Genomic DNA, 25,075 nt, shown 5'->3' on the forward strand with positions numbered 1-25,075 from the left:
ACCAAACCAACAGATGAAGGACCAAGACTGGGCTGTACTCTGGCTCTACCACTGAAGGCTGAGAAGCAATCAAGCTCTCAGTGAAGATGAGGATCAGTATCAGAAAAAGCAAGAGTACTTTTCTTGTGGGTTGAGGCCTCTTTGCTCCCCCCAACAATTAAACGCTGTATTTGGTAAAATACATACACTGCAACACTCCCACTGAACTTCATCCAGGTGGATCTTCATTGATGTGTGTTCAGGAAAACATTATCCAAAAGCTAGACAATCACTCCACGAAATTTGCTTCGAGCCAACCTTCTTAGTGACAAATATTTTGCCTTTTCATAGTATATTCTAGGAAATATTGTGGTTTCTTTCACTTTTTATAGCAAATGCCTTGTGAATGGCAGAGCATTCCCTTCATCCTGTAACTTTTTCAGGCCTGAATCTTGGCTAAAAAAATCCAAATGTATCTGTAACATTATTCAAACCAATTGACATAAAATAATCATCCTAGAGTAATTTTTTTCCTAGCTTATAATAATTGATATACTCAAGGAAAGTGAAGCAATGGGACAACACCCAAATTCTGCTTTTAAGTGTTAGTTAGTCCAGGAAATACTTGGCTCTAGAGTCCTATTTTGTAGATGAGATCATAATAAGGCTAAAAGATAATGTATAAGGTTTCAGCTGTGTTTTGATGTAATATCACACAAAGGAAGGGGAAAGTTATCATATGACTTGCTGAAACTTGGCTTAGGTATTTCCTGAACTGATGACTTCAAACTGTGCTAGGAGTTTCTTGCTGTAAATGGCAAAGAACTGAATCTGTCCTAACAAAAATATGCTTGCAAACTGTTTTTTGTGTGGTGATTGTGCTGGTTGCTGAAAATGTTCTGAAACAATTTTCTCTGGTTAGTGCTGTTAAGGAAACTTCACTGTCCTGAATTATCTCTCCCATTGCTTGGATGTGGATGGAGCCATAAAGGTTTTCTCTGTACTGGTAGTGGAAGTTTCAAAGTTAATGGCAGTCCAAAGTCTATACAAGCCAACTTTAAAAAGATTACCTGTGAAACCATTTATTTAGCTGTAACATGTTTCTGCTATTTCCTTTGTGCTTCCTAACATCATATTTTCCTTGGTGTCTTTATAAGGCTGATGAAAGGGGAGGGGGGGGGGGAAAGCTAGCACATTGAATCACAGATCTCTGCAACAATAAAGGGTTTTTAATAATAAAAAAAATAGAATAAAGACAATGAAGGAAGAAATATCCATGATTTGATTCTTGATATCATCACTGAATCATCTGAGAGATTTTTTTAACTGCATTTTAATGATAGGGTAGCAACATTTTTTCAATTAGCACTGTAATTATATTTCACTTATGAGCAACATTTTAGGCAGTTACAATAATAGATACATAAACAGTGTTTGAGGAGTGTATCGTTTGAAGGTTTTTCACACCAGGATTATGTTTGAGTGTTTTGCATGGAAATTGAAAAATGAAAACCACATTTTGGCAATTTTTCAATATCTGTTGTTTCCAGGACCATATTTTGGCCATTAATACTCCTTGCTCTATTAATTTCTTCTATTATGCTCCATTAATAGATGCAATAGGCTGCTCCAAACAAAAGGGACGAGAGATAATATTTTGCTGAGATGTGGTTTTATCCTCTAAATGCTTATATTAGCTATAAAACGCATTAGTGTACTGACTATGCAGTGTAAGATACTCCAGGGATCAAAAATACCCTACTGTTTATTGTAAGTCACTGTAAGTCCTTTGGGAAGAAAAATGAAGATGAAATCTACTAATTTAATCGTCAGTCTAGTGTATACAAGATGAACAATCAACTAGTGTCAAGAGCTCAGCTATTACCTGTCTTAACCCCCACCTGCCAGATTACCAAAAGTTCCTTCTGTGATGTTACAGGACAGTCTAGGTGCAACTTGTCTGGCTTCAGATCTTTTCTGCTGAATACAGGAATAGCTTGAAGAATTGTGTGATGTGAGAGAACATTGTTGGACACACCTTTTTCAAATAACATCTATTGCCTAATGTAAACTGTTGAGGACAAAACTTTTCAGTTGCTCTTGCTTCTTCCCCTTTGGTCTTCTCCTTTCTTACAAACCGATGTAGCATTGCCAAGGGTCTTCCCAGAGTGACTCACTCTGAAGAATTTCTTGGAGGTGTTGAATTGTTTAGTATGTAAAGAGAGAAATTAAGAGTGAGCGAGAGTGAAACAAGCATCATGTCACACTGCTGTTTCTTCCCAGGAGAACTGCAGGCTGGATTAGAATTGCTATCTTTTCCTTCTGATCTTTATTTATTCCTATCATATGCAAAATGGCCTACATAAACTAATAAGAAAATCCTGATAGACCTTCCAATGCTTGATAAAACAAAATCCAATTATGCATGGAGAGACTAATTTGAACACTGTAATAAACGTTGCCCTGGCTGACTCCACAGCATGGCTGTGCCTTTTCGAACAGGAGCAACGGTTTTCCCTGCCTGCTTGCAGCAGGCACTTGAGACAGTCTACACAAGCAGAGGAATCAGGGTCTAGCAGAGACTGTGGAACCCTAGGGAGATAACCTGTTTTCTTATCTGAGCCTGGGTCACCTGAGAGCAGGCTGTAGCCTGGCGGTATAGGTGTGTGCTAGATGAACGGTAATAAGGGCGTAAGAGGTGAGCTCAGCTGTAGTCTTTGCACCTTGTGAACTTTCTGCTGATAGCTGAAGCATTACAAAGAGAAGGGTCATGCCCTGTACTCCTTTGCTGTGGGACTGTAAGTATATTTTCTGCTTTGAAATGAAAATTCTTTCACATCTCCTGAACAGCTATGTGTGACTACCTGCAGTGGCAGGAAAAAAGGTATGATGCTCTATTGTATTATTTGAGGAACAGAAAGTGTGACAACACATATTTATGTGGGGTCAGAGGATGGAAACCCCACCTTTTGGTTTTTGGTTTTCTTGTTTTCCCATTATTTAGTCAAGTGATTTTAGGATGAAAGGAACAGTATATATATCACAGGCAGTATTATTATTACTTTTGTTACTTTCCTCTGATGTCCCCAAAATTGATATACAGCCTGAAAAGTACAAATGAATTAGACACATAGAAATATACTAGACCGGTATCGTAGGTATAATGATATAATGACATCCTGTTTCTATTTTGTGCTCCTATACAGCTTTTGGAAATGGTCACATTCCTAGGGCTGCTGTTTTTAGGGGGTAGAGAGTGCCAGAGCACAGGCAGAAAGAAAACACACAAGTGTTTGTGCTGTTTTACAAGTGGAGAAAACCAGTGACCTTATCACTTCCTTGGGGAAAGCAAAAGTAGGATCTATGTTTTGGACTGTCCCAGACTCTCTGGTTACCTTGTTTAGGAGTGCAACTCTTGATGCCCTCACTTATAGACTGATCTTGAAAGACCTTTCCAGCCTGCTGATGGTTATGAGGATGATAACTGGTCATATCATTCCACTGCTCCCAGAGCTCAGACTCCAAGTCCTACAGTTATGATCCCTGTAACTGCCAGAACTGAGTAAGTGTGATGTTTTTGAAGCAATGTGTTTAAGAGAAGGTTGGCACATGCTTTGACTTGAGTATATGACTTGTACTGTTGCAGAAATTTAGTCTTTATCCTACTGAGCTCTACTAAAATGCAGAGTTTTCTGCATTTAATAAAGCCCAAGTTCTGAATTTTGCTGAATACTGATACAGAGCCATGTCCTTGAAGACAATGCAAACAGGATTGGAGCCTTAACGTAACGAAGCATTCAAGAGCATGTTTAAATTTAGATTTGTGTGTGTGCTGTGCTTTGCTGTGGGAGAGCCCATGGAGGGTGAGAAGGAAAAACAGTGAAGTGGAAGGGCAGGTGATTTCATACCAAGTGTATGCACTGTGGCTGGGGACTGCTTTCAATTCCTCATGTATGTGTAAATAGATCTTACCTGCCAAAGAAAAACATTTTGCTTTGGTGAATGAGATCTGTTTGTTGGAAGAGACCTTCTGGCCATCAAATCAATTCCTTCTGAAAAATGCCATTAAACCTTTAATTTGAAACAAGCAACCAACAGTGATAGACGGAACTGGTTCACAACCCCATTAGCATTGTACTATGTTGCAGCAATGGCAAATATTGTAGTTTTGAGTAGAACACACACCTTCAGTCTCCAGCCATTTCACTCAAAGAATATTGCACAATTTAATCTAAACAGTGACATGATGAAAAGCATGCTTTTCATTTATAACAGTCTTTTGGAAAACACGCATGTTCTGATGAAGTGTCACAAAAAGAACTGAAAAACTGGTGATAGCTTTTTACTTTAAAATAATCTTTCACAAAGTATTCATTACTTTCAGTATACATTTTGAGAGCCTTTTAGAACTCAGAAGCTAGTAAAAGCTTTTTAGAAAAGTGTTTAATTTGATTTTTTTCCTGTAGCACTTCAAGAAAGTTGTAGCTGTTTTCTTTCCTTCTGTTTCTAGGTGGAAAATAAAAACAAATAGTCCAAACCAGATTGATTTTGGTTAGAAAATTAGTGTTAAACCATAACTCTTTCTGTCACTCTGTTGTTGATACTAATTCAAGCCATAAGTTATGCAAGACCGGTTATGAAGTGAGCAACGTACTTCAAAGCTTCTAGATGTGCAAGCATGCATAAATATATATATGCGCATATTTGCCTATATATATTAATTTTCTCTTGCTCAACATTTTCTTTAGATCATGAATTCTGCATTTGCTCACTGAAGCATCTTTGGTGCAGAGTTTGTAATGTGCTCTAGATTCCTCCTGCTTCAGTTGACTTAGTGGACAGCAGATACTTCTGCCAGTCTGACAGTATCTAATTACAGAGCCGAGAGGTGCATATTTCAGTAGCACACTCTGAGATGTTGAAAGATGATATTCTGAGACAGAGAGGGGCATATCAGCTATTGATTTAGGTCACAGAAGCAATTCACTACGGCATGAATAACATTAGTTGAATGATACATCCAAATGTAGTAAAAAGCTTTGAAAATCTCATATGTAATAAAGGTTGGTATTAACATTTCAGCGTTTGTTGAAATGTTATACCAGCCCATTAATCTTGGCAGAAACAAATAATCTCCTTTTGCTAGAATAAGATCATCATGATGTAAAAGATAAGAGTTAAGTTCTGGGGTTTTAAAAATGTATTTATTGGAAACAAGCATAGGAAAAATTACTTTAAAAGAACTAAGTGTAAATTTGTGAATGATGCTACCATTGAAATACATTATATATGTATATCAATGTAAATAGATATTCTTTTCACACCAATGAGGTTAAAACATGTTTATACCTTCCTCTCAGAAGGAGGGTTAAAAATAAATAATCCCATGACTGCTTCTTTAATGTTGCTGTCCATTTGCATCCAAATAAAAATGAGGTTAACACCATGAATATTCCTCTTACTGCTGGGCATGTCTGTTTACTTGCTTGCAGACATGGTTATACTCAGAGGTTTTCAAAAAGCAAATGTTACCACTGTGTTATGAGCAATCAGTCGCTTTATTGCCCGAGGTCCGGCTGTGGTCCTATACCCACAAGTAGAAATGCATTGGCATGGACCAGTTCCTCTGCTCCCAATTTGTCTGTGCTACAGAAACATCCACATTATGACTTCTGGTTTGGAGATAGAACCACTCAAAGTCAACAAGGCAGACATAAAAATATCATAAAAGATGTTAAAGAAAATATATAGCCTCAGGAAAGCAATCCATGACAAATATGCTGAAGAAATAATCTGATATTATTATTCAGTAATTCATTTTATAAATTCCTCTTGCAGATAGGGATGTAACTGATATGTGCTCAGACTGGGGTTACTGGCCAGGGCCAGGGTAGCTATGGGATCCAGCAGCCAGGAATAAGATACAGTGGGGAAGGTCTGAGCCCAGAGATGTCTGTGGGAGTTTTGACATACGTATTTCATTGGCATTCTAAAGCACCATGAAAAGACCTGACTGTCATACTATATTTTCTGAGCTACTGAGAAGTCTGTTACTGTCATGGCAGCTGTTACACAGAAAATATAAATTCTCAAACATATTTTAGGAGCATGATTGCCCAATATTTAATGGTTCTGCAGCTCCAGCAATACACAAAGTTTTGTAAAAATGTATCCCAAAATAGTGAAACAATTTAGAGATTACCATATTCTGTAACACATTTGTTACACCTTTTGTACCATTTGTTGTTGTGCACTTACACTGGATATCAGAATTTATTTTAGAAAAGGTTCTGGATGTCATACTTCAGTGACCTCTCTGCTTTATCATTTACTTTTTAAGTTTTATTTTATCTTTGTCAGATTTTGCATGTTTTTCTATATTTACTTGGTATTACTCTAGTCACTAAATATGATAGGCTATAGCCATCGAATTGGGTAGCAAAATAGGAATTGGCATAGATTCTCATTATGAAAAACACTGTATTCTCTGTCTTGACTCCCAATGTTTTTTAGCTGTGTGCTTCAAGACAGGTGGCACGAAGGATTTACATGGTATGACAAAGTCCTTGCAAGCACACGTTCTGTGCATTTGTAGCACAGAAAACAAGTGCTTCCTGAAATTTCCCATTAGAATTACTTTGCCCTTAGTACTTCTTTGCAAGGCAAACAAGGGTATTTCTTCAATGCCACATTAGGAAAAAATAAAGGAATAAACATAAAAGTAACTCTGCGTACACCTTCCACTTGATACCTTTCCAGATCACTTTACACCTTTCCATTTTTCCGTCTCTTCATCTGCTTATTTGTATGCTGTAGGGACACTGCAGTCCTGATGCTTCCCTAGATAATGACTGTCTGTATCTATGCTGCCAGCCGCTGGTGTCTGGGAACAAACAGCATTAGAGATTAGAGCTATGAAGGATCAAGAATTTCCATCCTCTTGAATAGCTCTCCACTTCAAAATGTATTTTCGCTCCAAAGAGGAGAAAACAATGAGTATGTGAAATTATCTTTTGAAGGAATATTTTAAGAACTCCTTTTGGTTAGTTCTGAAAAGGATGAACTCTTCTGCCTTCCAGCACCCTGTACATGGTTACTAAAATATTTGGCAGTGTTTATACAGAGTCCTTGTCTCATAAGTAGAGTACAAGCTAATCCTCTCACTTGGAATGTGTGAAAATGTGCTGGAGAAAAGTCAATGCCACAAGTAGCAGAACAACAGGTTTTCAACCAAGAAAACAGACTGGAGAAAAGTAGCCCACTTTCTCTAACATTTGTTCCTAAAATTGAATTTCTGACATCCATTCAAAGTGAAATGAATACTGACCTATCACATCATGATTCCTTTCGGAACAGGAGACAGACAACTGATAAATTACATATGTTTGCTACCACACTTCCAGTGATCCATAAGCAATCTGTAAAACACAAGGGTTTTACCTGAAAACTCTTTACTGTATGTGGAACCTTGTAGACACCTTTCTAAGCAGAGTTGTTTTTTGTAATGACTAATTGTGGCACCTATGTATAAGTTGTGACCTCATTATTTGGCAAAATCTGCAGCAGCATCTACCCAACTTTACAATTTCATCTTTACAATTACTGCATGACATGGGCAAATAAGTAATTTTTGAACTAGCAAGGTCAATTTTCCATAGATAGCTGCAGTGTGTTCCAGGTATCTTTTTTTATTATTTTCTAGCTTGTGGTTTTACTCTTGGAATACTACTGAAGTATTTAAATATCATATAATGAATAATTCAGAAAGCTTGCAAATGGCTTACCATCTTTTCATAAAGCTTAGATTTTAGCTGTTTACCTGAACATAATACCTGATTCTCAGGCTTTTTGAAAGTATATGACTCTCTTGGACAAACTGATACCTGTACCTCCTGAATTGTTTACATCCCAGAATACAAAGATGCAGCGTGAACTTTTACATATGAAGTGGGTTAAAAAGTAAAATCTGAATTGTAGTATGAAACTTCATACAGCCAAGGGAACTGCCTCCCCTAGCTGTGTTGGAATGAGAATTAGGCACTGAATGAACACAAAAATCTACTTTTAAATTATTGTTTGGATGTTAAGTGTAGCTTGATGTGGACCCCCACTAAAAATTAGGGATATGTCTGTCCTCTCTGCAATCATAATCTAGTTCAGCATGGAGACACCTAAAGTATTCTGTGTTAGTGTTGGCTCATGGACATGACGGGTTTTACCTGGGGCTTTGGTCCTGGCTTAAAGGAGGCTGTCAACAACACCTGACCCAGTAAGTTTAGACTTGGTCTGGGTAGTACTAGATTGTGTTTACGAGTACAAACACAAGTCACTTTATAACAGAATCAGACATCTCTAAAAACAGCAGAGGCAGAGGAGTCCTACATTCACATTAATACTGCAGCTTTGAAGAATTTGTTCTTTAATAGGTAAGAAGGGATTAACCCACAGCTTTGTTGTTTACTGTTTGGGGAAGGACGGGAAGACTATGTCCAGGATGTCAGAAAAAGGGTGATGACTTCTTCATATTTGGGAGTCCATTAGGATCTGTTTCTTGAAAATGTCGGGTTTGAATCACCACCTCCAAAGCTTAAAAAAAAAAAAAAAAAGTGAGTTTCACCTTACTTAGATAAACAGCTTACATTGTCTTAAACTGGTGATTGCAAGAACTGAATTACTCCCTTCCATCTCTGTGTTTGAAAAAAGTATGGTGTTGGATTGTGTTTTTCAGGATGCATATTTTTGCTTGAGTAATATTTTTAATTAAATTGCTCAACAATTAGAAGCTATTTACACTTAATCTAATTGGAACTTTTTTTCTCCCCAGGTATCAACAGTGCTAGAGTTTGGCCGCATAGTAATTTATACTACCAGCCTTCGTGTGGTGAGAACCACTTTTGAAAAATGTGAACTGGTTAGAAAGATCTTTCAAAATCACAGAGTTAAATTTGAAGAAAAAAACATTGCTCTGAACAGCGATTATGGAAAAGAACTAGACGAAAGATGCAGGAGGGTCTGTGAAGTTCCCTCACTCCCTGTTGTGTTTATTGATGGCCATTATCTTGGGGTAAGTAAAGCACGAGCCTGTTTTATTCTGCAGTCTGGAAAAACAGATGAAAATCTTGATGAATGAGAAGCAGGCTTTTTAGAAAATTGCTTGCAATGCTGGAATGATGGGAACCATCAAAAGCAGAGATCCCTTTGTGGTATGTGCAGCATAAATCCACACTGATAGGTTTGATCTGAAGATGTAAAAGATAAGGGAGATGCTATCAAGAGGGGACTAAGATGCAGTAATACAATCTAAGACATCCCATGTTCCTTAAACAATAGCTTATCTTTGTAGTTGAAACCATGAAAGTCTAGAGAAATGTTTTTTTTTTCCTTATGGGAACCTGTATGTTTGATTGACCCAGGAAGATGAACACACATAGCATAAACCTGTAATTTTGTAATATCTGTATTGAATATGAAACTAAGAACTTGGGCGGGTTGCATTGAATTTTATATGATGTATTCTGTATCAGGCATCTGTAACTAAATGAGTATTCACTGGATTACAGAAGCTTGACTGAGTTCAAGAAGCATCTGGACGATGTACTCAGTGACATTCTCTGACCTGCCTGGCCCTGTGTGGAGCCAGGAGCTGGACTTGGTGGTCTTTATGGGTCCCTTCCAACTCAGCATATTCTATGATTCTGTAATCACAGAATCATTAAGGTTGGAAAAGACCTTCAAGATCTAGTCCAACTGTCCCCCTACCACCTATATGACTAACTAAACCATGTCATAGAATCATATAATGCTTTGGATTGGAAGGGACCTCAAAGAACTGCTAGTTCCAACCCTCCAGCCATGGGCAGGGAGATGCCCTCACTAGACCAGGTTGCCCAAAATGTCCCTAAGTCCCAATCTTTCCTTGAACAGCCTGAGGGACAGTGACTCCACTACCTCTCTGGGAAACTCGTTCCAATGCTTAACCAATCTTTCTGAGAAGAAATCTCTCCTTATTTCTAACCTGAACCTCCCCTGGCACAACTTGCACCCATTCCTTCTTGTCCTATCAATATTTATCTGTGAGAAGAGCCTGACCCTCTGCTCACCACAACCTTCTTTCAGGTAGTTGTAGAGAGCAATGAGGTCTTCACTGAGCCTCCTCTTTTCCAGGCTAAACAGTCCCAGTTCTCTCAGCCACTCCTCATAAGACTTGTGCTCCAGCCCATTCACCTGCTTGTTGCCCTTCTCTGGACACGATCTAGCACCTTCCTGTAGAGAGGGCCCCAAAACTGAACACAGAAATAATATTTCATTTTAGAAAACTCTAGCAGGAAAAGAGAGAAAACCAGCCAAAGTCTGCAAGACATAAAGTCCAGAGGGAAAACTATAATCCAAATTTGTACTCTGGTACTCTGGGGCTAAAAGCCTGCTGATATTTGAAATCACCTTTTCATTAAAGACAGTTTGTACTTCTGAAAAATATTTCTCAGAAGCTAAAAAAAAATAATCAGAGTTTAAAATAAAATGATGCTGCAAAGTGGCACAAAGAAAACAGCTTGAGAGCTCAGAGAAGGTATTTTTCTTGAGCAGTAAAGAACTGGCAATTAGCACGAACAGTGAGACTGTGATTTGTGAAGGCAAACTATATTTAAACACAGCGGGGTTATTGTGTTTGTATTGCTTAACACTTCCATTTTCACAAAAGATTTAAGTAACAAAATGAACTATAATCAACGATCAGGGCATAATTGATATTGGGCCTGTATAAACACTCAAGTACCCTTCTCCCCTTTCTCCCTTTCTCTTTTTGTGCTCTGCTCAAGGTGGGCTGCCCTGAGCTCTCTAAGAAATGCATTTCCTGGCGCAGGGCTTGCTAGACCACTGCAGCAACTGCAAAACCCCTGTGCACAGAATATTAGCAGTGAATTTTACTTCCTAGTAGAAAACATGTTTATCAAAAACCTGATTTGGAGAATTCTCTGCTCAGCCAGGAACAGAGCTCCTTCATTCAAAAGCAGCTTAAAATTCAACAGGATTCAGGCTAAGATTCACTCACCTTATTATCATATTAAATACAAAAGCAGTGAGTTATGACTGAGTCCAAGAAAGTCTTACTCCACGTGTGATCAATTTATCAAAAGAATTCAGTTAAAATACTGAAATGGATTGGATAAATTATTTGCTCAGCTCTAGGTGAAGCCCAGTTATAGTCATGTTGTGGTGATGGATGGCCCATTAATTCACTGCTGCTTTTTATTTTTAACAAGATCATGTGAGACTTGTCTTTTAGCATGGGAACAACAGTGTAACAAGCAATGCAATCTCATTAAAACTATCTAAGTACCATATGAGATATTTTGGAGAGGCATAGAAAGGAAGGCAAGTGCATGAGGAAGCTAGCAGGCTGTGGGAGGGACAAACCTAGCTGTCCAACTACCTGCAGACAGGTACGCAACAGGGTTTACCTCCTGTAGGCAAAGTAATGAAGAAGGAATTTGGTGTTCTGGTCTGCAGACATTTATTACAGCATGGCAACACCATTCATATTGTTTAACACAATAAAGCCCCCAAACCATTGGCCTGCAAAAACCAGAATGAAATCAGACTTGAGGGTGTTTTCTTTCTTCTTCTTTTTTTTTTTTTTATTAAATTAATGAGGCACACTATGGTTAAATGGAGCAGACCTCAGCTCCAGGAGAGGACTAAAGTTATTCCACATAAAAGTGATGATTATTTCTGGAGAAACTGCTTTGAGAGCAGGGAGCAGCCCAGGAGATACCTGCTCTGCTCATGGGGGCCATCCCAGCTGCCAGGACCATGGCTGCCCTTTGCAGTGTGGATGCCCCTCACTTACTTTCACAGATAAGGTTTCTGGTCTCAGCTGATTGTCACTGTATGGGGGACACTGATGCTTTGGTCTGGTGCGACAGCATCGCTTTCTAATCTGCTTTAGTTGAGAAGAGCCAGGATGAGAAAACCAAGTCCAGTGTGAAGAGAGCTAACTCAGGCAGTTCACTGAGGCTGCTGTCTGGAGCTCCATGGCTGGCAGGGTGATGGGAAGAGAGAGCCCCAGGGTGCTCCTGCCATGTGTGTTGGCAAGGGATTTGTGTCTATACACTGTTGTTTCATGAATGTGGCAAAACCCATTGTTTTGTGGCAGATTTTATGCCTTTGTCTTAATGTGGCTTTGTAAGAGAGGCTGGCATTTGATCATATAGAAAGAGAAATAAAGAGGGGCGAGCACTTTGCACATCAAAAAAAGGTCTGGCAACAACATAGCCACCCCCCAGCTCTGTCAGTTCCTGGTGGATGTGGCACCTGAAGAAGACAATGCATCAGTGACTCCGAGGGCAGTAAGTTGGCTGGAGCCTGTACTGGGCTTGGGTTTCATTAAAATGTGATAGAGAACTAATTACAGAATTTGGTCTCATTGGTAACAGTGGACATTTCTATAATGCCTTTTATGATAATTATCTTCTGATATGCAAATGCAACATAGAAATCCAGAAGCTTTGTGTGTCAATAAATTAATCATGCATTTTTTTTTTTTTTAATCTCTTCTTTTTCTCTCTCTTTTTTTAAACTTTGAGTATTTATTTCCTGGCAAATCCCTCCCTGGAGGAGATTGCGTGTAGCAATACAAAAAAGAATCTATGTTGAGCCAAACACCTTTCAGTGAGTCATAAGGAGGAAAAAAACCACCAACCTCTAATTAAAATATGAGCAGTTTTGAAAGGGGACAAGATTATTTTTAATGAGACAAATGTAACAAAAGCACCAGGAGACAGCATATGTGCATCTAATAGAGTATACAGTATCCCAGCCGCTCGGAAGCACGGGTAAGGTCGAGCACCACAGGCTCTGTGGATAAATCTTCACAGCACTGTGGAATTTATCACTGCCTGCACAGGGGGAAAGAAAGGAATCCATGACTGGGGCAGAGGCAATAGCAAAATCATATTTAGCCCCTGTCAAGCCAAGTCCTACGTGCTACAGTAAAGCAGGTTTTTAAATCTTATTTTTTTCAGGACTGAATCCTTGTGTTTCTTGACACTTACTGCCTAAATATCAGTCTTTCAGGAAACTGCGGGTTCTTTCTGCAGTGTGCTCTTTACCAGCTGATCTAATCCTTCCTTTTTGCCTGAGGCTGTCTCCATCTGAAATGGTATTATGCCATCTGCTGGGACAGCAAAGCAGAATGAAAAGTGCCTGCCAAAAACCAGAAAGCAACACAGGAAAAAAATTTAAAATAAATAGGGGCATCCATTTATTCATCTACAGAGGCACCCGGGACTCTTAGAGGTTTATGTCATGTAAAGACCCACTCTGCTGGAAAAGGGATGCACAGGAAAAAAAGGCAAATAGAGTAATCTTCAATAAACATGTAATACTTTTAAAATACATTTATTTTTCACCTTAAATATGTGACTGAATTCAGTATCCACCTGCCTATTTGAATCTTTTCAAATATGTGAGTTCCATGGGGTTTTTTTCCTGAAGAAATTGTTTCCTATTTAGTTTTCCCTGCTGTGATGAATCCACAACAGCATGACATTTACTGTAAAATTATTTTATTTGACTGATTGGTTATGATTATTTCCTAAGAATGATGAGGCTATTTTTGTATTTGACTTTTTGAATATACCAGTGTAACATGGTTTTTTGTTATGCAAGTAGTAACTGTTCCTTTTTTGCTGCTTTCCAGTAACCATACATAATTAGTAGCTCTCAGTTGCCTCTGTGTTTTGCTAAACATGTTCTCCTGGCATTCACTCGATGGGTGGATATGAATGGCTCTGTGGCAGTAAAATTATGATGTAATTATTGCATCAAGTCACCTAGCAGTTTCCCATCTGCTTCGTCCGTTTTGCAGTTTAACATCTCAGAAACAGCAGGGTTTAATGAATCTGATAGCTCTTTGCATGTGAGTCTGTCATGGTTTAGCCCCAGCCAGCAAATAAGCACCACACGGACACTTGCCATTGGTGGGATAAACCTTGTGGGCTGGGATAAGGACAGTTTACTGGGACAGCAAAGGGAGAGGCAAGTATCAAATATACCAATAAAACATACACAGAATGGGTGATATACAATGCAATTTTCTCACTGCCTGGTACACGATGCCCAACCCACTCCCTAAGCAATGACTCCTCCTCCCGACCAGCCTCCACTTATAAATTGAGCGTGATGTCACATGGCACTGAATACTCTACTTTGGGCCAGATGTCCTTTGTTTGTCCCCTTCCAGTTTCTTGTGAAAATTTATCCCAGCTGAAAATCAGGACATCATCTTCCCCTTATTCTATACTATCTAGGTCATGTCCAGATCCTGCACTGCCAATGAATACACACCACTTTTCCCATCTTTTATGTATATGCATATGTACATCTATATGCACACACACACAGGTATCATTCCCTTATTTTATTCCTATAATCTGTCTCTCATGTGCAGGTCTCTTGATGTGACTTTTTCTTTATAACAAAACCAGTTTCAGAAAGGTTTGGACTGTTTTCTTCCCTGTCTCGGAAACTTCTGCTGTGTTGCCCCATACAATGACATTGTCAATGTATTGAAGTACTCCAGAGCTTCATCCCATTCCAGTGCAGTCCATGGTAAATGGTGGGGCTGTGTTTCCACCCCATGGCATTTGATTCCAGGTGTACTGGATGCCCCTCTAAGTGAAAACAAACTGTGGTCTGCACTCTGCTGCTAAATGGATCAAGAAAAACACATTCATGATGTCAATTTTGGTGTACCACTTGGCTGCCTTTGACACCAGTTCGTACTGAAGTTACAGCATGTCCATTACAGCAGCAGTCTGTGATGGTGTGACTTTTGTTCAGGCCATGATAGTCTATTGTCAGCCTCCACTCTCCACTGGACTTTCTCAGTGGCCATATGGGACTATTAATGGGTGAGTGGATTCTGCTGATCAATCCCTGGCTCTCCAGATGATGAATCAGCTTATGGATGGTAATCAGGAAGTCTCCATTGGTGCAGTATTGCTGCTGGTGTATCTGTTCAGTGATTTAGCCAAGCCTGTGGCACTTCCTTGCCAAAAGAGGGACAAAGACCTGACTGCAGCCCCTGGGCTTCACCATGCTAGAGAGCTATTGAAGTTAGTAGATAAAGGACTCACAGGATGGTGCTTTGAAATTTAACTGCTTAACAAAACTGAAAACTCACTTCTCCCAACGGCTGCTCTAAATGTTATGGCCACTGTCTCTTGTGCTCCTTATGTGAGCCTTAGTAGGGACAGACTCCAATGTTTCACAACCTTTTGTGAATACTTGTGACTGAGCACAATCTAGCAAGAAAAGGCATAATTTCTGCTCAGAAAGCAGTTCTTTGACTTCTTTAATAGCTGCTCTAATTACTCTATTAATTACAAACTCTGTGTGTTAAGATTTACAGATCCAAAGGGATCTGCAAAGTGTCTTTTTTTCAGATTTCACTTGAGGCAGTGATTAAGCAGAAGAGACATGCTGAAACACTTAAAAACATCGGTAGCCATTTGGACATTTGGGTTTTAATTTTAAAACCATAGTAATGAGGCTTTCCCCTTTGAAAGTAACACAGCTGGCTGACTGAATGTCATGTGAAATAGAAAACCTTTAAAATGTGAATCTATAATGTGAAACCTGACAGACTTTTAATGGTACTGCTGTAAAAGCCAGTCAGCTTTATCATACGGCATCACTGTAACATGGAGCAGAAGTAACTGGTGCCCACTGGCACCACAGAGAAGTAATCTTCCCCTAAATGAGGGCAAATCAGGGCTTGTCTATCTTAGGGAATTTGCAGTACTGCAATTACATCAATAAAGCTGCAAATCCTTAATGTCTCTGTGTTGGACCAGCAGCACAGGCTTTGTCTTAAGCTGCGATAGTGTATTGAGGCCTTGAGCTACTGCTCTGTGGGCCACCTTGGCAAACCCATGCTTTGGTGTGCCAATCACTCCTACTGCCCATCCCGTGTGAAAGCAGGGGAAGATGAGAGGGCAAGGGTAAAAGGGGCTGGCAGACTGCTAAAAGCTGCAGCGCTGGGGACAGAGCACCTAATGCATATGTCGAAGCTGGTACATTCTGTGCCCATGATGCAGAACAGATTTCTATAGAAGAGTCAGCGCACGTAAGGCTGGCTGATCCGCGTCTCCTGTCATCTTCTGTGATTAATTAACCCCAACTAATTACTTTCTAGATATTTTAAGAAAAAGCCTCTTTGAAAGTGTAGCAATAGAAGTGTTCAGAGAAAAAGTGGAACTCACATCCACTGAAATATTAATAATTTGCTTTTTAACTGAAAGGAGAATCATCAAACACAGAGTCAAAAGTACTGCTTCTTTGTACAAACCCAGAGCAAGAAGACTTTCTACAGGGAAACTACCCTTAGTAGGGTGACATACAAAATCCTTGGCAACATTTTGGTGGCTACCCATTTGGAGCCTCTGTGGTCCCTGGCAAGGGACTGTGAATGGTTGGACACTACCACACACATTACTGACCCATATGTCCTCCCTGTGCTCCCCTGCAGCCTTTCCTGTACCTCCCAGTAACGGGGAGAGCAGTGCTGGTGGGGACCTGAGATGATAGCTCCTGAAGATGACTGCATGAGGCTCAAAGTAGGGGCATATCTCAGCTGTGTACTTGCATCACATCACACCACAGTCGTGTGTCAGCATCCCATCACACCTCCCACTACATGCTGGAAGGAAAAGCAAAGGTGAAATTTATCAGTCTGGGCATTCAGGGACTAGCAAACTGTGTCAATGTGATGACATGAACCTGTTACCTGGTCTAGATGTGGCCAACAATCCTTAGCAGCAAGCAACGTCTGTGCAGTTCCCTCTATCTGTGCTGCAGTTTCCTCACCCTTTGTTGGTTTTGTGTGATCCACTGATTAAAAGCATTTGCTAATATTTAGCATCGGTGGATTAGGTTATGTAAGTTCAGTGCAAACCTTCAAATGTGGCCCTCTAGAAGAAAAGGGAAAAAAGTTTTACATCATCTTTGACACTTTCATTTTGTCTGCAATAATCTTTTAGCATTTACTTTCAGAAGGAAAAAAGAAAAAACACTTCAGTGCTGCCTCAGTTCAGATCACAGAACCCCTCAGAGGCCTAATGTACTCAGACTAAATTATTATTATTCATTGTTGTGTCTGACTTTAATGTTGTTACAGTATTTTCATTACCCTTTTTCTCCTTGTGTTATACATTAGGCGTATTATGTCTTAATTCAATGCTCAACTGCCAGAACATTTGAAATACAATTTCCTCTTCTCATTTTGCTGCATTCTCTGATGTGTTGTATATTTATATAATTGTAATTTGTGACACCGTAACTAGATGTATTTTTTATTCTGTCAGGAAGCATACCCTGTAAAATAAAGGGAGTGCAAGTAGAGTTTCTGAGCTGTGTCACCTTTCCTGAAAAGGCAATGCGCTGTGACACCTGGTAGCAAACCTCAGGCACTTCTATAAGAACTGTGATTAGTTTCTCCTCTCCTTCTAGCTTTCCTAAGGTTGACCTAATTACAGAATACTTAATGTGAGTCAAATTTGCCCTCAGCCTATTTAAATTTTTGATACCACATCTTCTAATTTTCTCAGGTTTTTATCGTGCTAAACTGGCTGACCTTTTTCTTTTTTTTCCTTACTAATAGGGTGCTGACAAAATTTTGCTAATGAATGAATCTGGGGAACTGCAGGATCTCTTAACCAAAATTGAGGTAATTGTATTTCTTCAAATAAACATCAAGAATATTGAATATTTGCAGCTGAGAGCTCCATAACCACTTCCATTTCTTCTTTTGTAAACTAGCTATCCCAATTACTTTTTTGGTTTTGCCCTTTGAATGGATGATATCATAGTATCACAGTACATGAAATTTAAGAAAACTTGAGTGGTGAAAACATCAAAACAAAATGTCCATCTCTATTTTCTCTGGGTTTTGCCACAGCGGGAAAAGCACATAATTTTCCCTTTTCTATAACTTTTGACATCATCTTTGGTATTTAACCTTCTCTATGCCCTGGAGGAGCCAGGTTTCTTGTGTGGTTGATGCACCACTTCTCTGTACACACTGGGAACTGGCACGTCTGTGTTCTGGTTAGAGATAAAGCTGGGCATCCACAAAATCTGGGCAAATGCCAGAAGTTTCCAATTACACTAATTTGCATAAATTTCAAATTACATTCGTTGCTCTGGCTCTTAGTTTGCCTTGTCCGTTCAGGTTCTCTGGGCTATATGGATAGTTGTGTCATTAGAAAAGGAAGGCACTGCTGTTAATTATCTTGTTATTTTGAAATCACCCCTAACCAAATTAAGATAACACATAAACTTCAGAAGTATATAACATCCACATTAAAAATAGATAACGAGAATATGATATTTGTAAAAGACACTGATGAAAGAGCAAAAGAAAGATTCATCTAACTGATCTAGCCCCAAGGTTTTTCTTTCCCAGCTTTTAGGCAGGCTACAGCATATGCTTTTCGAACAAGCTTTTAGTAACTCTTTGTATACCACACACAATTGAGTTTAACATAAAGCTATTATTTCTGTATGCTGGTTTCTTATAGCCAGTGTCCCACCTGAACTCCTCATGTTGAACCCAAGGGTTCTTCATCTCTCTCTTATTCTGGAGGTAGATCTAACCATGATCCAGTAAATCTTGACCTGCCTTGTCCATTTGCAGTGCAGGTAGCACCTTCTGCATTTCTCTGGCTGTTTCTTAGTTCAGCAAAACTTTCCTTGCCTCATGACTCACTGTATGTATTTCCGCATAGAACGCAGAAGAATCTGCTGGCTGTATTGAACCATATTGAATAACTATCCAGAAACTATTAAACAAATGTATACATATACCTAAAGCATGCAGCAGCCTTCTGGTCTAACTGGAAAGGTTACCTAATACACTTCCTCAATATTTTTCATTATTTTGGAATGAAATGTCCCCAAATTCTGCTTTGGGGGGAGGTCCTACAACATTATTGACTAGCCCAATGTGTGTCCTAATCTTGGGAGCAAAACTACATCTAAAAGACAATGCCAGGCTACAGCAGGCAATGGTAACTGCTTACTGAATACAAACACTACTTCAAACATGTTGTTGCCTGGGTTATTTTATTGAAAAAAAAAGGGTTTTCTACAATTGTAAGGGGCAGTCAGGTTTCTTCATTACTGAAGATGCAGAAAGTGGTTACACAAACTGTCATAAGGAACTGAGCTGAAGCATTTGGTTTTTGTTAGTTCTCTTAACTGTGTGGAAAGGTAATTATTTACAAGCCTAAAAAGCAATACTGAATGGAAAAATTAAAAATATTACTCTCTTAAAATGTTGACATTATATGTAATAATGTCCAATGAAGTAAACACCATTATAAATTATGAAAGCTGTGGGCTCTCCTGAAATAAAAAGAATGCTAATTTTACTTTAAATTCTTTGAGATATTGTCTCTGAAGTAGTTAGTAACAATAGAAGTTGTTTGCTTAGTGAAGAGTGGAAAATTTATGAGCTACAGAACAAAAAGAAGTGCCTTTTTTGCATGTTCATCTGAGTTGTCAATAGATGAATGCTATTATTAATGGTTTTGCAGAAATAGCTTCAGTTTTCATGATGCAGCTACAAGAAAAGTGTGCTTTTGTACATATTTTAGTGTACTTTGGTAATAATTTGTGACTAACTTTTTATTGGTGCATAATTCTCCAGACTAACACTAGCAGAAACTGTATGGATTACTGTTTTTCCTTTGTAAATAGATCTGTAAAGTCTTTACTCAACAGTGCAATGTGGTAAGTATCCAACATGGCACAACTTTAATTTCTCTGATACGGAACTTTAAGGCAATTGTTAAACCAATTACTAACATTTTCAGCAAGTGAAAACAAAAATGTCTTTGAAATCTCTTCCTGTGTTCTCCATTGCCTTTAACCCAAAAGAAAATAGAGTAAAATTATCACTTTACTCAGGAATTAGTACAATTGAGGTAGCCCAGGCCTTGCTCGTGGTAATTTTCTCCAGGTATAATTGTTCAATATTGATGCTCTTTATGTTTTACACTTAAAGTTTTGGCATTCTACATACTTAAATTTGAATATGCTACTTTTTTCTCAAGCACTACTTGTCAGAAGTTATGAATTGCTTTTTTGATATGATCATCTCTAACTGTAATAGGATCAACAAGCTCAGCACAAGCATGCGAATGCTAAAAGTCATGTTCTATCAACATGCAGCATAGAAAATATAACACCAACTTAAACTGCTGGGAGTTTAGATTCAATTAATTGCAATACCTCACAGAATTGTTCTAGACCTAAAGCTACACCCAAGTAACTTTTGCAAGCTATCATTTAGCTGTTTTGGCAGGTATAAGCACTGATTACTAAGATCTATCAGGACTGATGAACCTGCAGCGATTGTCTCTGACCATTGCATGTGGATCTGACTGAAGGAAAAGGCAAGCGTACTGGTTGTCCACAGCGGTATACCTTGGTGGATATTTCTTGAGACAGGAACCAGAATGTCTACTCTCAGCTGTCCTGAAGCCCTTATTGTCCTAGAGCATATGGTGGTTGATAATGTAACATTTTTGTTTTTCTTACTTTCTTCCTTGAGCAGAGAGTCCAGCATCCTCATGAGTGCCCCTCTTGTGGGGGGTTTGGTTTCCTGCCGTGCTCAGCGTGCCATGGGAGCAAGATGTCTGTGTTCAGGAACTGCTTTACGGACTCGTTCAAAGCCCTCAAGTGTACTGCTTGCAATGAGAACGGGCTACAGCGCTGCTTGAGCTGTGCAGGCTAAGAATGGCATCTCCACACCTACAAACAGATTTTATGGTACTGCACCAGTTTGTAATACGATTTTTTAAAATTAATCTGTTTATCCAATTCAGTCAATAAAAATCCATTTGTAGTATACTTCTGCTGGCTTGATCATTTGAGCTGTTCAAACTTCGATTGCTGACCATATCATGAAGAGTGAAATATGTTTTTTCTACATTCTTTATAGAGAGATTTGTAGGCTGCAAAATTTCTCACGTTATCAGCCATTTGGATGCGAAGTCTTCCTTGTTTATGTAGAATAACATCAGCAATAGTATGTGTTTCTTAGTCGTGCCCTCAAAATTATAGGTGAATGAAGATTAACCTTACGATTATTGACTAGCATCTGCTTTCAAGATCAGTGCAAATAAAAATGTTGTGATGTGAATTAGCCCAAGACTATTCCACTTAGCACTTCTCTAAAAAGTCACCATGGCTGAATTCTGTCCTGCATTCTAACTGGCAACAAAACCAAGAGCCAATCTGCCAAGGGAGGTGGTGGACCCGATGATCTCTCGAGGTCCCTTCCAACCCCTACAATTCTATGATTCTATGATTCTATGAAAAGAGAAACATTTCTTAAAAGTCTCATGAATCAGCTTTCTCTTTTGGTACTGCTTTGCATTCAGTATTAAATTCACATTGTTAGACAAAGTTACATAAAAATTTAACATAGTGGATGTTAAAAATCATTGTTGTACTTTTTCCGAACTTTATGATCCTACGTATTATACTTGAACTTACAGTATCAACTGACACCAGATTGCTTTATAAATTGCAGAAGAAGTAATTTAGAACAAAATTTCTCCTTTTTCCAGCTTAGTAACTGTTGTGGTTTGGCACCTAGCCTGGCATGAATGTTTCAAGGCATCTGTTTTCTTCATGAGAGCCACTGATCTATGCCCAGACAACTCCAGCACTCTATACAACCTTTGTCATTTTTGGTGGGTCTCCAACACAAGCATAAGAGAATTAATCAGTGATTAGTCTGAACGGACTGTGGGCTCTTCTCACTGAATGTATTCCAGTCTGGAAGTGCATTTGTATCCATTCCTTTCCATAGAGTACTTTTTTTAACAGGCTGCTTTAATGGGCAACCACCTTCTTCTTGTGTTGATATTGCATGTCTTCCTTCTGATCCTGCTGTCTGTTGGTACTAGCACAAGAAATACAGTGGTTAAGGAGCTTGTTGAAACTTGTGCTGGTTAGAAGAGGCTTCCAGGATAGGCATTCCATCTTGCTTTAGCAAATGTTAAGCAATGTCACTTTCTGTGCTTTGCCTCATACCTTGTAAAGCTGTGCTGACTGGGGTTTAGGTAAATAGAGTTGACTTTCCTACATGCTGCTTACTCTGGTGAGGGGATGCCATTTCCCTGACCTCTTCCCTATACAACCTTCCATAATTTCTCTGTGATGTAAAGATCAGCTTTGCTTTCAGTGTGGTCTAACAGGAACAGGTTTCCCAGAGTGGTGGTGGAGACTCCATCCCTGGAGATGTCAGGCTTGATGAAGCTCTGAGCCTCCTGATCTAGTTAAAGGTGTCTCTGCTTACTGCAGGGGCATTGGACTAGATGACCTTTAAAGGTCCCTTCCAACCTAACACATTCTATGATTCTATAAAACCGTGGTATAAAGCAGGATAGCTATAGCAGCACAAAACATGGCTTGCAGAAAACCCCCTTCTGATAACATTTGGGTTTCCTGATGCTTTATTTCCCTCACCTGAATCAACAGACAAGTTTTCTTCTACCTCCATTCCACTTGCTATATCTAGAGGTGGTAGCTGGTCCTGAAAAATTGGTAAGTTGGGCTAACTTGTCTTTTTGAACATTTCAATCTAAGGAACTCATGCATATTCTATGAGATATTGATTGTACAGGCTTCAATGTGATTGCAAGATCCTCCTGCTCCTACAGCTTCTACAGTTAGAAGGAGAGTCTGGGTCTTCTGCATAACATGAGAGAGATTATATTTTCTACAGAGGCCATCCACAATGCTGAGCAGCACCTCAGCAATAAAACTCTGAATTGCAGACGTGCTTAACTTATTGCTGCATGGAAGAAAAGGAGGAAAATACAGTTCCCTTCTTTTATTTAATATTGTTGTGTAACCTCCATTTCTGGCTAATATTGCAGTCCAGACTCGTATGATAGGGAATAAAATGTAGCATAAAGCAGAATACTGATGCTTAGAATGTCATCATTTCTGATGCACAAAAGCTTGCTTCTTTATTTGTTGACACGTGATTGATCTAGAGGGTGAGCATGTTCACAGCAGTGAATAGCACATTTAAGGTGGCTTGAGGAAATTTCTCCTTGAGGGAAATTACTATTGAAGAAGAAAACAGTGTATTTGTGATACTCTAAGTCCTCAGTCTTCATTCCCAAAAAGACATTTTGCCTGATGAGACGGTCCTCAAAACCATTCTTCCACTGAAGCACCATGTGGCCAAATTATTATAATTCCTCAAAGAATGTTAAAGTTTCACTGAAAATGTGTTTCATGGATCTGCAACAAGGGTTTGAAGCTGGTCAGTCAGAAAATACCTTCTCTTCAGAGCAAGACAAATACACTAAATCCAGTTTCTTTCCAGATTTATTTTCAGGAGCCATGAAAGAAACATAGAGGGACTGTCTTAGCCGAAGCACTACCCTTCTAAGATAGGCACTAAACTCCTACAAGGTGAGGTGAAACTTCCTCAGGTTTTTTTAGGAGGAGAAATGCTGAAAGCAGATAATAAAATACACAGGACTCGTAACACTCACAAATAGAGCATCTTTAGGCACTATATATTTTTCTGGAAGCCTATGACAAACTTTTAGTACTAGAGAAGTTCTTTCTTCCTCTGTCATCAACTGAATTACCAGCTTTTTCTCTCCAGCTATATTTTCTATTTTCCTTGTAACAGCATACATGAAAAACAAAAACTTCTCTTCTTTTTTGTGCAAGAAGCTTTTACTGCATGGTTTACCATCTTTCCCAGGGTTTGGGCTCTGGCTTCTCAGCTCACTGCAACCACATAGAAGCACTGAAGGTGACAGAATAACATTACTAAAGCCAACCCAAGAGGCAGTTCTGGGATTTGCCTCTTCCTGGTGTACTGGGCAGCTGCAGCTAGTAATATACTTTTGATCAGAGAACAGACAAGGGATGTAGGTCTGTTCTGATTTACATGAGCATCATATCTTTGCTTCCCAGGAGTTAGCAGTAATCTCTGAAACGCAAATAATACTTGTCCAGCTGCCTCGTTGTAGAGGAAATTTTCTATTTCTAACTGCATCAAGCTCTGCTCCTCTTGTTTTTGGCCCTTGTTGCTACACTGAAGGAAATATCCAAGTAGATGTTTTCAGGCTGATAGCTCAGCTTATTAACAAATGAGAGTAAGTAACAGAGAGAACAAGGTAATCCTTAGGCTGTCTGCTTTTCAAAATAATCTTTATGAGCCTGCAGTATGCTTTTCAGTGTGCTATACATCACCTTTAATGATATGCTACATCCATCAGGTGGCTTGGCTTTAACAGGATTCACGTCCTAGGACATAACATGATGCAACTCATTCTCTGATGTTTCTATCAATTTAATTTTTATTTTCCCTGTTTCTTGGGCTTTGGCTACTGGATCGTTTAATGAAAAAGTACTGAAATGTGGATACTGAAATGCTGCAGGGAACTGGATTTGATATCAGGCCCATCTGAGGTCTTACACACTTGAAACCTAATGGATAAACACAGGTTTCCCCATGTCAAAGGCTCCTACTGACTGACAAATAAAGGTATTGTTTCAGGAACAAGCAGCAAAGACTCTGTGACTATCACTCTGGGGACTGTATATCACTCTGACTAGACAAATGCGATAATGCAGTAAGTATATAATGACCTGAAGAATACACATGCCTTGGTGACCTCATGACACTTTTGCATGGAGAAAATGGTTGAACTAACTTTTTGAAATAAAAAAGAATGCTTAGAACAGAGGGGGAAATGAAGCAGAGTAGGCCAGAAGATACTAGATTGCTTTGGAAAGGGAACAACTGCCAGTTGTGAGGCAGAGAAAGGAGTATATGAGCACTTTCTAAACCAAAATCAAATCCTGATGTAATAAGGACTAACTACCAAATTCATGTATGAGATCTCTGCAGATGTCAGATGCCTGTTCAACATCTAAACACATTTACTCATGTGAGTTCAGACCCGTCTGAGACAAACAAGTACTCTGAGAAATTCTGTATATGAATTTTCAGTGACCAGATGGTGATTAGGAGCTTCCTTTGAGCTTT

General features: G+C 39.1%; 1 protein-coding gene across 1 annotated transcript in view; it reads left to right on the plus strand.

Annotated features, from left to right (window-relative positions):
* The window catches only part of GRXCR1 (glutaredoxin and cysteine rich domain containing 1), a gene marked incomplete at both ends in the record, with an annotated part of 40,891 nt that extends 20,112 nt beyond the window's left edge, over window positions 1-20,779 (plus strand). The window contains 3 exons of the mRNA XM_084266857.1: window positions 8,804-9,043; window positions 17,642-17,707; window positions 20,600-20,779. Coding sequence (XP_084122983.1) covers window positions 8,804-9,043; window positions 17,642-17,707; window positions 20,600-20,779 — 486 coding nt within the window. The remainder of the gene's footprint in view (window positions 1-8,803; window positions 9,044-17,641; window positions 17,708-20,599) is intronic.
* Between the last annotated feature and the right edge of the window lie 4,296 nt (window positions 20,780-25,075).

Source organism: Gallinula chloropus (assembly GCF_964237585.1).
Source record: "Gallinula chloropus genome assembly, chromosome: 7".
NCBI classification, from domain to species: domain Eukaryota; kingdom Metazoa; phylum Chordata; class Aves; order Gruiformes; family Rallidae; genus Gallinula; species Gallinula chloropus.